Consider the following 16,878-nt stretch of genomic DNA (forward strand, 5'->3'; position numbering starts at 1 on the left):
AAATTTGATAAGGATGCTATCTATGCCTTTACCAAAGCTAGGGATTAAAATATTAAACAGGAAGAGGCTAAATATAGCCTTGCTCTCAAGGCGATTACATTTTATCAGTGGGATACAACATAGACATGGATATGTAAATTCTGAGTATATACAGAGTTATCCAAAGGAGAAAGTGCTAAAAATTTGGGGGGGGAGGAGGGCACCCATGCTGTACTTTAAAGAAGATCAGGATTCTACAAGGAAGAAATGAAAAGGCAGCAAATTCCAGGCATGGGTGACCCACTTGTGCAGACATTGAAGAGAGAAATGGAACCCTCTATCTGGGGCCAGACACAGAATGGAACAAACTGTGAAAAAGGGAGTAGGACTATGAAACAAGACTGGAAATGAGTACCTCCCCAAAACAGTCATGGCTTCCCCATCATCTTTGCAGCTCAGAAGCTTGTCTACATTGGCATCCAGAACAGCCAATGCCAGTTGGAAGATCACTTTGATTCCTTCATAGAAGAAACAGTCAACAACCACAACTGCACTCTCAAAAGGCATCACACTAAGAAATAGTGTGAGGAACCAAGATAGGGAGATGGTGGAGATCACCCCCAAATCTTGCATGCAGTCGTACAGCTGGGGGACGTAGTCTCGGGCTAGTTCCTCGAAAACACCCTGGTCTACCAGTGCTCCTGTAAGGCAGGCAAGTAGGGAAAGGTGAAATTAGTCAAACATGCACACTTCTCTCTCTAATAAACCCATTCAAATGGCTTTAATTTAGTCGTTTGAAGGGACAATGCAATTTCCTTGCTGCCCTGAACTTCTCTGAATTTGCGCTTTTCATATTTCCCTTTGAACCAGATTGACAGACGGGCTTTTTTGTCCTTCCAACTCTGCCTTCTAGTCCAGTTGGTCAATGAATTGTTCTTTTAATTAGTTTTGGCTGCATCTCTGCCTTTGGGGAGATCCGCATCCTTTTCTCCTCATTGTAAAAGGACACTGCTCTGCTAAAAATGAAGGTTGTTGGAAAAAATACAAGTTTGGACTAATGCATGATGCAAAGTATGATAATTAAACTGGTATCTTGTCATGTTAATCCCATCCTTAGCTGGATGGGCAGCCTACTGAGCTAGTCCATCAGTACACATTCCATGGGACAGGCATTAGCAGGGACTCCATAAATTGGGCCCAGAGTAGACTAGGAGAAGGGTAGGGCAGTACCTCTACAAGGTTTTCCCTGAAGGCCTCTAGTTACTAGTGGGCTTTCCCCTCCTCCCCATTTACTTTGCATTTATTTTGTACTTCTCTTAGTATGTATGTATTGTTTCTCCCAATAAAATACTAGCTCTGTGAGGGCAGAAGCTATTTAGATTTTGTCTCTGTATACCTAGAGATGAGCAGATTGTCAGGTAGACATTTAATAAATGCATACTGAATAAATTAATGAAGTTGATTCTGCCTGGGGGTCTCATTCTGCTCCCTGATGCAAAGTTCCTCTTTCCCACATTAATATTCTTTTGGAGATGTTGTAATGGCTTCTAGTCACAAAATACCATGATTTCAAAAGAATTAAGTAGTAAGGTGGCAAGTGGCAAGGAAAAGAAATGACAATCAAAAGTAGAATGAATCATTTTATCAATGATGGTTTGTGCACAAGAAGTGACTGGGATAAAAGAAACATATATTAAACATTGACCATGTGCCAGGTACTGTGCAAAGTGCTTTAAAATATGATGAAACAGATAGATAGCTTATGGACTCAGAGTGTAGGTTGAAGAGTATTTTTTTCCTTTTCTTTTCTTTTTTGTCATGGCTGAGGGAATTTGTTTTGCTTAACTAATCATATCTGTAATAGGGTTTTGTTTTTTTTCCTTTTCGTTGGATGGAAGAGGGAGAGGTGGGAGGGAGAGAATTTAGAGCTAAAAATAAAATTGGATTAAAAATAACAACAGCAAATATCTCATTTGATCTGCACAACTTTGAGGAAACTAAGGCAGACAGAGGTTAAGTGACCTACCCAGGGTCACACAGTTAGTTAAATACCTGTGGCAGAATTTGAGTTAAGTTATTCCTGACTCCAGGCCCATCATTACATTGCCTGGCTGCTTAAAGGACATCACCTAAGACACTAATGTCTGGAAAAGGAGGTGGCCCAGATTTGTAGGAAATATAATGGACAGACCAATGTGTCCCACTGGTATATATTAAGAGAATTAAATTATGGCCTCCAATATGAGTGGATCCACAATGGAGGGTTTATGGAAAGACTTGGATAAGAATCACACAGGAGGATAAGGCATGGATGGATAGGGATCTGTACCAGGAGAAGGAGTAACTGCTAATGCGATCACAGATTCAGGAATCAGTATTCTGTTAGCTATGCAGGGTAAAAGTAAGGTCAATTGGCTGTAACTGACTTGTTATGCCATTAGTATTGAATAGCTGATAACAGGGGCAACTAGGTGGATACTTCTCTATCTAGTGGATAGAGTTCTGGGCCTGGAAGACTCATCTCCCTGAATTCAAATATGGCCTCAGACACTTACTAGCTGTGTGACCCTGGGCAAGTCACCTAACCTTTTTTTGCCTCAGTTTCCACATCTGTCAAATGAACTGGAGAAGGAAATGGCAAACCACTCCAGTATCTCTTCCAAGAAAACCCCAAATGGGTCACGAAGAGTTGGATGTGATTGAAACAAATGAATAACAACAAGCTGGTTATCTGGTTTCCCAAGTTGAAAAATACTTTGGCATAAATTCAACATCAACTTGTTTAAGTCTAAGGAGGGAAGCCATTTAGTTACCAATGGGAGGCAGAGTGCCAATGATGCCAGACCCTGGAGGGCCTTGAACACTAGAGAAAGGAATTTGAGACTTCTTTATAGAACTGGTGCAATGAGAAAGAGGTGGGATAGGGAGTCAGGGTCCCAGATTCAAATCCTCATTCTTCCAGTTACTAATTATGGGAACATTGGTTATGTACTTCTCATCTTTGGGTCTCAGTCTCCTCCTCTGTACAATGAGGAGGTTAGACTAAAAGAGCTGTGATTTCTTCCAGTTCTAAATGCAGAGACAATACTATGCAAATTAGCCCCAATATTTGGCTTGACCAGAACTAGGAAGCTTTAGTAACACCCTGAGCAATGTTTGAATCAGTCAGGAGAGCAGATTGAAAGACTGCAATAAGTGTTGTGGAAATACCTGTTAACGTTCCTGCTGTGCAATTGTGTTCTTAATTGATTTTTTAAAAGAAATTAAATAATCCCCATATATTATCTTTCCCTGCTCATTCTTATTTTCTTCTGAAAATCATTGACCTTATTGGTGTTTCACAGTTCCCCAGTAAAAACACTTTTTTAAAAATTCTGGTTCTTTAGATAGCCCCTGGTTTGTATTATCAAAATTCCTGTTTTGCTCCTGGAAGGATAGACCTTCCCATCAGACATCTTAAAAAGAAGTCATTATTTCTCAAACAAGGATACTCAGTCTTGAAATCACATGTGACTTTTTGCATGTAAGTTGGGTTCATCTGGGGTGTACACATCTTCTGGTACTTTCCTATTTTAACTAAGATATTTGTTAACTAAGCCCTCCGAGTTCAGTTGTTTGTATTGCTGTAGGGCTTCAAAGGCTGTCAGAATCTTCTCAATTTTGAAGCCCTAGGACAAAGCGCCATTGTCCTAGCCTAGTTATGGCTTTGATCATCTCCTATCATATATCATTTTTTTTAGACTCAGTAGATATACTTTCTTTTGTGATTTCCCTGGCCAATGGTGATTGGGAATATGGTACCAGAGTCACATTAGGTACATGAGGGGCACTTCTGTAGAAAAGACCATCTGGGTACGAAGAAGATCAAATTTTAAACCCACTCACACATACCAACAACTCTGGTGTTGTAGTAGTCAGGAAGCATCCTTTCACACAAAGCTACCAGCAGCCAGAAGGCTTCTTCCTCTTTTGCATATAAAAGCAGCACCGAGGTTACAATGTTCATTGCCTAGAGAAATGAAATGAAAAAAATGAATTAAAAAAAGAAATGAAAAGATGAAAAGGATGACTTTTGGGGGGAAGGGGCTGGTGGTAGAGTTGGAGCAGGGAGAATGAGACCAGCAAACCAAGAGTTGGTATTTTACTGGGTTCAAAAGTCAAGTGGGTACTTTCCAGGCAACTAACTTGTTGTGACTGGATACCTGGAGCAAATACACCAAAATACAAAAATTACCATTCAAGGACTTTCTCCCAAAGACAAGGAGCAAAAGCCTCCTTCTTAAATGATTGTTCATTGGTAGAGTGGTTCAGTATAAGGCAAACCACCCACCAGTGAGGTCAGTTTTTCCCTTTCTTCTTGCCCAGCCACCATAGTTTCCATTACCCAGGACCCAAGGTCAAAGGCTCTACAGAGAGTATTGTTTTGTATGAAATGTGTTCATATAAATGAATTTTGTATGAAACTAAGGAAAGCAAAAGGACAACTGAAAACAAGAGCATTCCTAAATAACACCGTCTGGCTGGATAAAGCAAATAGCTTAAAATGTGTTTCAAGCAACCTCTCATTTAATGGAAAAAGGTTCGGACAAGTCAGCAGGTGTTACAGATACATGTGAACATCAGCTGAAGGAAATGGGAAATGGTGTTTTTTTTTTTTTTCAATCTGGGAAAGAGAAAATTCAGGGAAGGACATGACAGCTGTTAGTAAGTATCTTAAGAGGGATTAGCTTTGTTCTGCTATGGGTGGAAACTGAAGGACATTTAGTCTGGATGGCAGTAAAAACTGTCTAATAATTAGAGCTCTCTCAAAGATGATCAGGCTGCCATGGGAAGTAAGCACTGAGTCCCCTTTCATAAGGGTATTCAAGCAAAGGCTAGCTGACCGCTTGCCCAGAATGCTGTAAGAACAGAATCATAACTAGGGCAGTGCAAGTGGAGCTTTATGTGAATATGCTAAATTTAAATTTAAAGGGCAATGAATGACAGCAATTTTAGAAAGAAAGGAGTTTGACACCTAATTTAGCAAGAGGAATTAATGAAAATAAAAAGCTATGACCTCTCCCCTACAGGGTGGCTTTTACCCCAAGGTTATGTCTTTCTCCAGAGTATCCATCCCTCCACAACCCCAAAAGTTTGTTTTTAAAAGTTGGTTTCAGGGCACATTTTGTGGTGCTTGTCCTATGCCCCAGAATGTCTAGCTATGGCTCTGTGGTAGAAAGGAATTTTGATAGGACTTTGGTGTCCAAGTCTTCCTTTCCACTCCAGGCTCTGTATACCTTACCTGAGCTCCATTTTTATTAGAAGCTAATTAAATTATGCTATGACCTTCTAGAACAGGGGTTCTAACCTAGGGACCATAAACCCTCATGGGGCCTGTGGATAGATTTCAGGAGATCCATGAACTTAGACAGGAAAAAACATTTTTAATTAAATTAAATTTTAAAAATTACATCTTTTCATTAATCTCTAAAATTTAGCACTTCTTTCCATTACTAATGTAGGTAAACATTAGTATAAGGTTTCCTCTATTGCTAAAGAAATCCATGACATGAAAAAGGTAACAACCTGTTTTCTAGAAAGAATTATACAAATTTAAATTAAAAAAAATTAAACATTAGTTCTTTCCTTATAGTATCAATCTGCCTATTCTGGTACAGTTTCTAGAGTTACTGGCATTTAGTACAGGGAGAACTTTAGAAAAGTCCTAAAGACCAGTTCATTCACTTTATGGATGATAAAACCAAGACCGAAGAGGTGGCATGGGCCCAAGACAACATAGCTAGGTAGAAGCAGGGCTAGAACCAAGGTTTCTTGACTACTGTAGGTTGTACATTCTTTCCATTACTCCCATTGCCTCCTTTTACTTCTTTCTCTACTAACCAACAGGTACCTTAAAGGGAACAACTCAATTTTACCTGGCAATATCCTATGTTGGGATTTCTAAAGGCATAAGCTGTTAACACTCTCCTCAGAGCAGCAATGCCCATTTCATTCTGGAAAGCCGGGTGTTCTGGGAGGGACCGATGCAAGTCTCGTTCAATCTCCTCTGTGGCAAGGTTGTACTTTCCCATAGACTTTTCCACCAGATCTTCGTAATAGCCAGGATGGGTGGCCATCTCATTGATGGCTCCTAGGAATAGCCCCAACAGCATCAAACATGGCAGTAAGTGGGAACAATTTCCTTTTGTTCTGCTATGACTGCTTTTTTCAATCTCAGGAACTCCCTGCCCTTGATTTCCTTAACATTCCCTAATAAATTCTTTATTCTTAAAAACAAAAAACAATGAAATCACGTGAAGGATGTGAGTGCACTTAGATGTTATTCTTTTGACTAGCTATATCTAGGGCTGCCCATAGTTCAGCCTTTTGTATCTTCCTACTTTCAATCAAAGTGCCTACTAGGTGCCAGGCATTGTGCTAAGCACTGGGGATACAAAAAGGGAAAAAGACAGCCCCTGCCTTAAGGAGCTTACAATCTAATCTCTGCCCCTTTAGTACAGGTGTCAAATGTGGTATATGGTCTGCTATACATGTGTGGCTCAAGGCCTGCTCGTTTGTATCTGAGGTTGACACCACTCCCTTGGTACCCTCTAGTTCACATCACTAGAAGTTCAGTTGAAGGAACTGGGCATCTTTAGCATAGAAAGAGAAGGAGCAGATGATGGCTGTCTTCATGAATTTAATGTGGGAGCGTGTTTTCTGTTTGGTCACAGGAAGCAAGACCAAGAGTCTCAAATGAATGATGCAGAGACAAATAGAAGAACTTCCTAACAATGAGAACCTCCTAGATGTGAAATGCTGTTGTCTTCAGACATGGTAGGTTTCCTCCTTCCCAGAGGTCTTTTAAGCCAAAAGCCCAACTTGCTAGGTGCATGATGATGGAAATTATTTTCTGGGAAAGGGCTTGAACTAAGTGGATATACATTTCAAATTTCCGTGATGCCCATTTTTCTCAGGCAGAGTCAACTGAACCCCAGTTCTTCAGGACTTAACCAACCGGCCAGCCTTCAAATAATGACATGTGAAATATTAGCTGATAAGGACTTACAGTATTGCCTGTCTCTGACACAGTCACATTCCAACAGCAGATAAAAGGTTCTTGAGGATAGGAACTGAATGGGGTGAAGCGCTTTTTTTGTTCTTTTTTTTGGGGGGGGGCATTGTTTTACAACTTTGTATTTCCAATGCCTCAGCATAGTGTACCATTTTCTTCTGGCTATAATTTCACAAAAGGAATTCCTCATGGGGAAACTACCTCCCCATCAATCCAGACTGGCACCAAATCTTATAGTGTTGAAAGAGGAATTTAAAGGTTAAGTGATCTGCCCAGGGTCACACAACTAGAATATGTCAGGCAAGACATGACTCTTCCTGACTCCAAATGTGGCCCTCTATTTATTATTTTACCTTGCCCCTCCTTATTCGTGAAGCAGGTACTGAATGTTTATTAATTTCTGTAAAGCACTTGGCAAACCCTAAAGTGCCTTATAAATGCTAACTATTACGATAATAGAAAATTGAGCTATGAGGCAAATGAACCAACAAGCTCTTGAAGACAGGAACAAGCTAGCTCTGTCTGGGATGTATAGAATGGGAAATCGAGTCAAATCCCTTCATTTTACAGATACAACCCTAGCTCAGAGACATGAAGTGAGTGACCTAAGGTCACCAAGGGAATGCATCAGTGGTAGAGCTGGCATTCTTATGCCAGGTCTTCCAGTGTGGTGAGTGACCTTCCTACTTTCCCACCTCCCTTGGCTTCTCTCCTCAGATAGCCATCTCCTCCATCTGCTCCTTGTGATTGGTCCTGTGCATGTGCATCTCCAGATAATCACCCAAAGCAGTGGTGATATTACTGACATCTACTGGAAGAAGCTAACTAGACAATAGTAACTTGATACTGATGGGCAGCCAGATGATGCAGTGAATAGAACATCAGGCCTAGACTCAAGAAAACTCATCTTCCCTGAGTTCAAATCTGGCCTCAGACACTTACTAGCTGGGTGACTCTGGGCAAGTCACTTAACCCTGTTTGCATCAGTTTCCTCATCTGTAAAATGGGCTGGAGAAGGAAATGGCAAACCATTCCTGTATCATTGTCAAGAAAAATCCCAAATGGGGTCACAACTGAAAATGACTGAACTGCAAACCTGAAACTGGCCCAAGGGCCATCAATTACTTCATAGGAGAACCGTAAGATAATTTCTTGTAGAGTTCCCAGAAACTAGCAACAAAGACCCTTTGTAAAATGATTAAAGAAATGACATTTGTCTTAAAGGACTCTAGCTCAAGATTTATCAAGTTAAACTTGAAGGAAAGATGGATGTAAAACTAGGCTTCTTTTAACCACCAGACCATTGTTCTTTCCACAAGATAGACACACTGTGGAAACTCCCTCCACTAGCTGATGTCGTTCAGTCTTTTTAGCCATGTCTGACTCTTCGTGACACCATTTAGGGTTTTCTTGGCAAAGATAACTGAAGTGGTTTGCCATTTCCTTCTCCAGCTCATTTGACAGATGAGGAAACTGAGGTAAACAGGATGAAGTGACTTGCTCAGGGTCACACAGCTAGTATCTGAGGCCAGATTTGAATTCAGGTTTTCCTGACTCTAGGACCAGCACTCTGTCCACTGTGACACCCAGCTGCCCCTTTTGTTAACTTCTACATATGTTAACTACTATTGTGGTTAACCAATGCAGGTCAGCAGCTCCTTACAGTCTTAAAGTTTTAAAGCATTATCTAAAGTTCATTGAAAAGTTAAATGACTCTTCTTGGCTCACAAAGTCAGTAGGTATCAGAGATAGGTCTTGAAACCAGGTCTTTCTTGCTCTGAGGCTGGCATTACATCCATCCCACCATGCTGCTTTCCCTACCAGTGGGACATATTTGTTCTTTACCCAGAATTGGATTCTATGCAGGTTTGTAATGTTTAATCTGTCCCACCATTATCTCAGAGGTGGAATGGGGAAAAACAATGCTCAGACAAGAAGCATTGTTCTCAATCAGTTTTTGGTTCTGTCTTGTTTTTCCAAGTCCATTTGAATATAGAATAGGTCTACAGATTCTAATCTGAACAAGGTAGCATTAAAATAAAAATATAATCTGGGGCTTACAGTGTCAGCCAACTGAATCATGTTGCCAGGGTGATCAGTTCTTTCCCCAAACTGAGAAACAGAAAGAAAAATGGATAGCACTTAGCTCTTCTGTGTCTTTGCCTACTAATTAGAGGGCTCAAAATTTAGTTTCTGAATGAGGACCTGCGACCATTCCACTCTGGCATAATGAAAAATAAGGGCATGTAAAAAGGGTGGTGTTGAATGGGGTGGTATAAAGCAGATAAAGACCACATAATTCTTCTCAAAGTATTTGTGTCATTTTAAATAACTCAAAATTTTCTGCTTCTGAAAAGAGCTTCAGGGACTAAAGTAGTTTACAATTTTATCAATACTCTAGTTCCTGAATTTGTTTGATTCTGAACTCCAGGAAAGTTGTGGCTTTTCTTGTATTCTCTGGTATAGCATGGAGCACTCTTTGATTTTCCTTATCGTTCAGCAAGTTATTAGCTATGGCACTTGTGACCATTTTTAGATCCAAATTTAAAAAGAAACCCAGTTAGGACTTGTTGAAGCTGACAAATTTTAGTCTTCTAAATAACTTCAGCAATTTGGAATATTATTACCCTAATGAATACCCAGCAAGCATGCTTCAGTCTTACAGTGATATTAACAGCCAGTGAAGGGCAAGGAGAAAGAGTTACCTCATGTAGAGTAGGTATGATAATAATATTTTTCTGCTGTCTGTAATAAAGCTCAGTTTTCTACTGCATCCAAGAAGAAATAGAATCAGGAAACATCTTGTCCGGGTGTTTGAGTCCAGACTATGTACTGATAATGTCAAAGTCTTCATTCTTAATAGTTTGAGTTTGTCCTTTGGTTGATGGTAGATGTCCTTGGAATGGGGTTTGTTGGTGTGAATATGAATTTGGACTTTTCCTGCCTCCAAACGAGACACTCCAAGGAAAATGTAAGAATCCAGGAGGTGAGAAGATTGGTACTCTTAATTCTCATCTTTTTCCTTCTCCCCTAATCCCTTGATACTCTAAATGGACTATCAGACTATGTACTGATACATACTGGACTATGTTTTTCAGTCTTGTCCAATTCTTCATGACCTCATTTTTGGGGTTTTCTTGGCAAAAATATTGGAGTGGTTTGCCATTTCCTTCTCCAGCTCATTTTACAGATAAGGAAACTGAGGCAAGCAAGGCTAAGTGATTTGCCTAGGGTCACCTAGCTAGTAAGTGTCTGAGGCCAGATTTGAACTCAGGAAGAGGAGTCTTCTTGACTCTAGGCCCTATGCTCTTCCTGACTTCAAGCCTGGCACTCTAGCCACCTCACTGTTCAATACTAGACTATGCACTGAACTTACAAAAACAAAACAAAACAAAACAAAAGCCCCCTAAACCCCAACCCTATCTCTCAGTGAAGGGAAAGCTTTTCCTATAGGCCAGGAAAGGAAAATCACTGGGGCCAGAGAACATCATGCTTCACTTTAATGCATTCAAATAGATTTATTGCTTTCTTCTATATATGGTGAACTTTATGAGCATGTTATTTCAGCCTCTCAAGCTGTTAGCTTGCCATTAGCCAACCACAAATACATTTTTTTTGTTTTGACACTTCAACTCATCCGTTAATATACTCATGGGAACAGAATCAGAGCACCTGGCAGACAGCTGGGCATTTGCCCTGTGACCTGTGCATGGAGATCATATCCAGAATGGTAGGGAGTATCAAGAAGTTTTGAGGTATGTTAGCAGGTGACCCCTGAGCTGATGTGGCAAGGAGACCCAATGGTTGTCTCCATCCTTTCCAGAAATGGAAGGTAGAAAGAACATGGCTCACGATGGAGAGCTAGAGAGATCATATCATAGATTTAGAGCTGGAAGGTACCTCAGATATCATCTAACCCAAAGCCCTCATTTTACACATGAGGAAAATGAGACCCCAACTATTTAAGTGAAATGCTCAAGGTCACCAAGCCAGGATTCAAACCCCAGTCCTGGAAGATTTCACTCTCAAAAGAGCATGGATGGAAGGTCGATAATTGAAGATACTGTTGGGTCATAGAACCTCACAATGAGGATAATAAATTTAGAGCTGCCTTGGAGGTCTCCTAGTCTTACAGATAAGGAAGCTGAGTCTCACAGATTCATGAAGAGGGAATATAGCATATCTAAAAAGAAAAATTCCCCTGGGTGAAGAAGTAAGAAACAAAGTCTTGCTACATTCTTGCTTCAAGAACATCTAACCAGACTGGGAGAATAGGAAGAGAGAAGGTACTGTATAGGGCACCTCTGGAAAATGACAGAAACCAAGTCCCCCCCTGAAAATAAAAAAAAAAGGTTACTCACTGTATTAGGTCAGTCGAGTTGAGAAGGTGAGCTAAGGCTGATTGGGACAATGTTAACAAAGTAAGCTCACTTTTAAAACCCAGGACTTGAACTTCTGGCCCAACCCCCCTTTTATAGTAAAACATTCTTAATTTCCCAAATCAGAATTCTTTCTTGGTCTAGTTCTTCTTCCAGCTAAACTGGGCTATTTGTTGTTCCCTGCACATGACATTCAATTGCCTTTGTAGAGAGGATATATAGGCCTGGAAAATTCTCTCTCATGACCTTGCCTTCCTAAAATCCCTAGCTTGACTACCCTCCCTCAAATCATAGGAACTATCTACTCCTGAATCTTCCAAATTGTTTATTGGTGTTCCCCATAGAAAATACTTTGTCTCCACTCATTTTGTACATACTTCTCTATATATACCATGCTTCCTCCCAGTAGAATATAAACTCCTTCAGGAGAATGGCAGTTAATTTTTGCCTTTGTATTCCCTGGCACCTAGCAAAGTGCATGGCCAATAGCACTACTCAATAAATGCCTGTTGAATGGAATTGAATTGCATATTTGAACTCTGTTAAGGGGAATGTAATGGGAAGGTGAGAATCCTAGTACTATGTTTCCACAAAAGCAAGGGCTGCTATAGGCAGGGAGGTGAATACTGAAGAGACTCTCAAATCCTCTGATTGAAACAAATAGATAGATTTGAGGCAGGTCTTTGGATGCTTTAAGGTTTTGTTACTTTTAATGATTGGAGGAAATCTGAGCCGTGTGCTCCCATCTAGACACCAGGTTGGGGGGAGATACTTCTCACTAAAAACCTTGGGAATCAAGACAAGACAAGGTGCTCACCTGAGAGCAGCATCCAGAGTTCCCCTCTCATGCCCTCAGGGATGCCTTTGAGCACCAGGTCTCGGGTTTTCTCAGTGCGGTACATGCAGATCCCCTGTCCATACTCAGCAAAGTGAAGCTTCCAGGCTTGCTCTTTCAAAAACTCTTTGGCCTGAAAAGGATTGGGAAAGAATACTACATTACAGACAGAAAGCTAGAGGCCATGCAGACATCTGAAGGGCATCTCCAGAATCTTCCCTTTTGACTAGAGTGGGAGGTGGGAGGAAGAAATCGAAGTGCCTGCAGCCAATTTTACTAGTGTGAAGCTGAGTCAGATGAGCTGCCTAGGTAGGTGATCCTTGCAGGAATGGAGCTAAAATTAAAACTCAGAGGAATCATTCATGTTGAAAAGAAATGAACAGGCTAAAAATGCTAAACCATAGTGACAGGAAGACATGAGAAGTGAAAAACTAGCCAGGGATTTCTTAGGATTAAGACCCAAATTTTCTGATGAAATAACATGTCTTTGGTCAGCTGGTACCTGCATTTATGGAAGTTTTTCCCTCTCCCTACTCCTCCATTCCATGTAAGATGAATAATAATCCGTGATAGGCAAGAGTAGTAAGGGCTACTGATTCCATTCATTCACTCTGCCTCAGTGGTAGCTCTCCAAGGTATGAGCAGATTCATTTAAGAAAATGTATAACAATAACAATAGATGTTTATATCCCACTCTGAAGTATTTTATATACATTAATCTCCTTTGAGTACCAAAAAACCTTTGGGAGATAAATGCTATAGGCATCTATCTATCATCTCCATTTTATACCTAAGGGAACTGAGGTTCAGAAAATCTGAACAACTTGCTCATGGTCCATATAACTGTGTCAGAACCAGGATTTGAACCCTGGTGTTCAAATCTTTTTCTTCCCCCTCCTCTCTTCCTCATCTCTGTCTCTCTCTTCTGTCTCTATCTCTGTCTCTCTCCCCCTGAATCATTATTCGAATACTTTAAGACACCTGCGATTTCAGAAGTGGTGGCACAATCTCTACACTCATACTGCTTGCTCACCATCCTGTCATAAATTAATATGGCCAAAAGAAAAAAAAAAGGCACTCCCTGGAAGCCAAACTTCTGATGACGAGCCTCACCTGATTTAGCTGTAGTTGTTCTTAGATGGCAGATATGGTCAGGTAGGAACCCATTCCTGAACTGGCCTGCCCTTTTTCTGTTGGTATTCTACTGACATAACCCTAGAGAATCCAAAGTCACTAGGATACCACAATGAAGCATCACCAGAGGACTGCAGGGACTGATATCAACACACAATTTGGGGTAGAGGTAGACCTTGGCTTTCGCTGGTATTCAGAGTTCCCCCTACTCTTATAGATTGTTATTCTATAACTTACAGTCTTAGAGAGTTGCTTAGGACACTGAAGTGGGTGAGTGACTCTCCCAGGGTTATACAGCCAATATATTAGAAATGGGATTTGAATTCAAGTCATACTGACTCTGAGGCCACTTTTTAACCACTTTGCCATGCCAAACATAATGATGGCTAGATTGGCATTTGTACACATATATGGGTGTGTTTGTGAGTGAACATGGCAATAAAGTGATGTAAAGGATAGAGTGCTAGTAAGGAAGAACTGAGTTCAAAGCCTGCCTCAAATACTTACTAATTGCATGGCAATGGGCAAGTCACTTAGTCTATGTCAACCTCGGTTTACTTATCTGCAAAATAAGGCTAACAATAGCATTTACTTCATGAGATTCTTTGTGAAAACCAAATAAGATATGTGTTAAGCACTTATGAACCTTAAAATGTTATATAAAATAGCCATCATGCACACACACACAAATATATACAGACATAGTACGTTCTAAAGACTTATTGGGATACTCTGTGTGTATATATATGTATGCATGCATACTCACACACAAATAATGTAAATGTTTATGTATAGTATTTGTATAATATTTATAAATATTATATGTACATTTATTATAAATATTAAATGTACATTTATGTGTTTTATATATGTATGTGTGGTATGAAACATTAATATAAAATTAAATCTATTTCTATATAAATGCTATGCACCCATAAACATATAAACACATAGAAAATATATATGTACATATGCATATAAATATAGGTGAATAAAACACTTGTACTTGATTGTAAAATTGAAATAAAGGATAAAAATAACCCTTTTTTCTTTTGCTTTCTCCCAAGAAACCCACTATGAAGCCAATTTTCACAATTACTGATCAATCTGCTTTTCTTTATGGGAAAATTAATACTTAAATAAGAAGCTCACATAAATGTGTCACATTTAAGACATTCAGGTTTTTAGAAGTGATGCTACAGAAAGCAAAGCAGGGACCTACTAATTTGGGATTGAATTCCTCAGGAGAGCGCCGCCGATACATAGTCATCAAGGGCTGTGTGGCTGTTGGGACGTTGTTCCCATTCAGGTTGAATTGGCGCTCGCCGCCATCTGCCTCAGAGCTCATGCTGGGTTGAGGGCTGGAGGAAACAAGGCTGCTGGGTCTGGAGTAGACCTGTCAATGCAGATACACACATCTGCTTTAAAACTTCTTATAAGCATATATCCATATGTATATCTTCCACTGCAGTATATCAAGGATGTATGACTCATCCGTCAGCATATTCCCCTCCTTTGATACAGAATGCAATTCCTCCAAGCTTGTAAATGATCTTCTTGAGTTACTATGACTGAAAATATTCATCACTTGTAGCCAACTTTCCAGTGATAAGATTCCTTAAACTCAGCCAAAGTGGTTTGCAGATCACACAAAAGTCTTCAGTTGGGCCTGAAGTCAAAGCTTTTCCAGTTTGGGAGGGACTATTAACTTCAGTAAGGATAGCGCTGCTCCTCCCTCCCCCCAGCCAAACCTAAGGTCCCCTGCCCACCAAGATGAGGCACCAGAACAGGACATCAATTGACCACATGCTACCATAAAGAGGGCTTCCAGGGGTAGATAGGTGGTGCAGTGGATAGAGCTCCAGCCTTAGAATCAGGAGGACCTGAATTCAAATTAGGCCTCAAATACTTGACACTTACTAGCTGTGTGACCTTGGGCAAGTCACTTAACCCTGATTGCCTCACCCCACCCCAAACAAAGAGGGCTTCCCTGAATGCCATCTTTGGGAGTCCATGCTGTGCCACATTTGATAGGTGAGGCCATGGAATAATTACATCTTTTTTGAAGTTCCTATTACTAAGTCCCATTGAGTGCATGCAAGGAAATAGTCAATAAATATGTTAGACTGAACTGATGTGACAGGATTCAAGGAGAACTGGTATTCTGCCTGATGGCAGGTAATGGAATAGAGAGGATACAGGGCATCAATGCTGACAATAGATACAGCCATCTCAGAGACTAAAGGAGAACCTGGGCAGGATGATAAACAGGTTGGTGGCTCAAAAGCCCATCTAGAACCCAGATGACAGCAAATTAAGCTGGTCATCCCTTCAGTCCTAGACATATTTCTGAACTGTTGACCTATCATATTTTCATGAAGTTTGGAAGATGTCATTGCCAAATCACCAGGCAACATCTCTCCTAACCATAGAAGTATATGGATCAGGGGTCTGGTGTTATCTGAACTGTGGCCTCATTTGGGAGCCACCCTACTATACTCATTCTCCCAGAGAGGGGAGGGGAAGGACCAGTGAGAATTCTTTCTGTAGGGAATGTAGGCACACCCAGGCCACACTGTTTGCATCCCTCTAGCAACAGATTACCATCAAGTTCGTGGCAAATACAATCATGCGGTCATGAGTCTATGCTTATTTAACCTAGTTATTAAAAATAATGCAGTTTCCAAAAATCTTGAGGATAATTTTGGAATACATGATAGCTAGTTCCCCTGTAACTTGGTAGCTGGTTTTTCCCAGTACTGGAAAGACTAGAGGGAAGGAGGAGTAGTTACAAATGACCAACTGCCATTGCTTTCCATGGGAGAGAGGCACTTAGCTTGAACAATCTGTCATCACAGGTTAGTGATGACATAATGGGATGTTGTAGGATGACCTCTTATGGATCAGGATATGTGGTTATATTATCTCAGTTTCAAGTCATGCCCACCAGCCACAATGCAGAAGGACACATAAGATACATCAGAAATTAAATGCTAGACCTTTCTGGACCTTAGTGCACTTAACTGCAAAGTGTGTGTGTGTGTGTGTGTGTGTGTGTGTGTGTGTGTGTGATGAGGTTGGGGTAGAGGGTAGATGCTATGGACTTCTAAGTCCCATCCAGTTCTGAATCTGTGATTCTGAGCTTTGCCCACTGGCCACTCCCCACATACCTCATCATCTGAACTGTTGCAGCTTCCTGAAATCTCTTTGTCCAAGTATATTTTGGAAGTCGTTTGTTGCAGGAAATCAGAGATCCTCTGCACCAAAAAGTCTCTATCTTTCAAGTTAGCAAAGAGAAAGGTCATCCGGTTTTTTGTGCTGATGGATAGGGGGCTGGGTAAGACACTGGAGCTGTCAGCCTTTTCCACAATTGTCACCTGAGAAGAAACAGATCATCACTAAGTCATTTAGGACCCAGATAGCACTGTGCCAGGCAAGAGCAGAATGAGAGACACCCAACATGTTCGAATTTTGTGGAATGTATGCGTTTTATCAAG

General features: G+C 40.6%; 1 protein-coding gene across 1 annotated transcript in view; it reads right to left on the bottom strand.

Annotated features, from left to right (window-relative positions):
- Nucleotides 1-16,878, bottom strand: part of TBC1D9 (TBC1 domain family member 9) — a 123,538-nt gene that overhangs the window by 25,005 nt on the left and 81,655 nt on the right. Inside the window, exons 7-12 of the mRNA XM_027866843.1 lie at nucleotides 16,552-16,758; nucleotides 14,604-14,777; nucleotides 12,230-12,380; nucleotides 5,895-6,109; nucleotides 3,871-3,988; nucleotides 395-680 (exon numbers count right to left, since the gene is read on the bottom strand). Coding sequence (XP_027722644.1) covers nucleotides 395-680; nucleotides 3,871-3,988; nucleotides 5,895-6,109; nucleotides 12,230-12,380; nucleotides 14,604-14,777; nucleotides 16,552-16,758 — 1,151 coding nt within the window. The remainder of the gene's footprint in view (nucleotides 1-394; nucleotides 681-3,870; nucleotides 3,989-5,894; nucleotides 6,110-12,229; nucleotides 12,381-14,603; nucleotides 14,778-16,551; nucleotides 16,759-16,878) is intronic.

This window comes from Vombatus ursinus, unplaced genomic scaffold (assembly GCF_900497805.2).
Source record: "Vombatus ursinus unplaced genomic scaffold, bare-nosed wombat genome assembly UNPS02014784.1, whole genome shotgun sequence".
NCBI lineage: Eukaryota > Metazoa > Chordata > Mammalia > Diprotodontia > Vombatidae > Vombatus > Vombatus ursinus.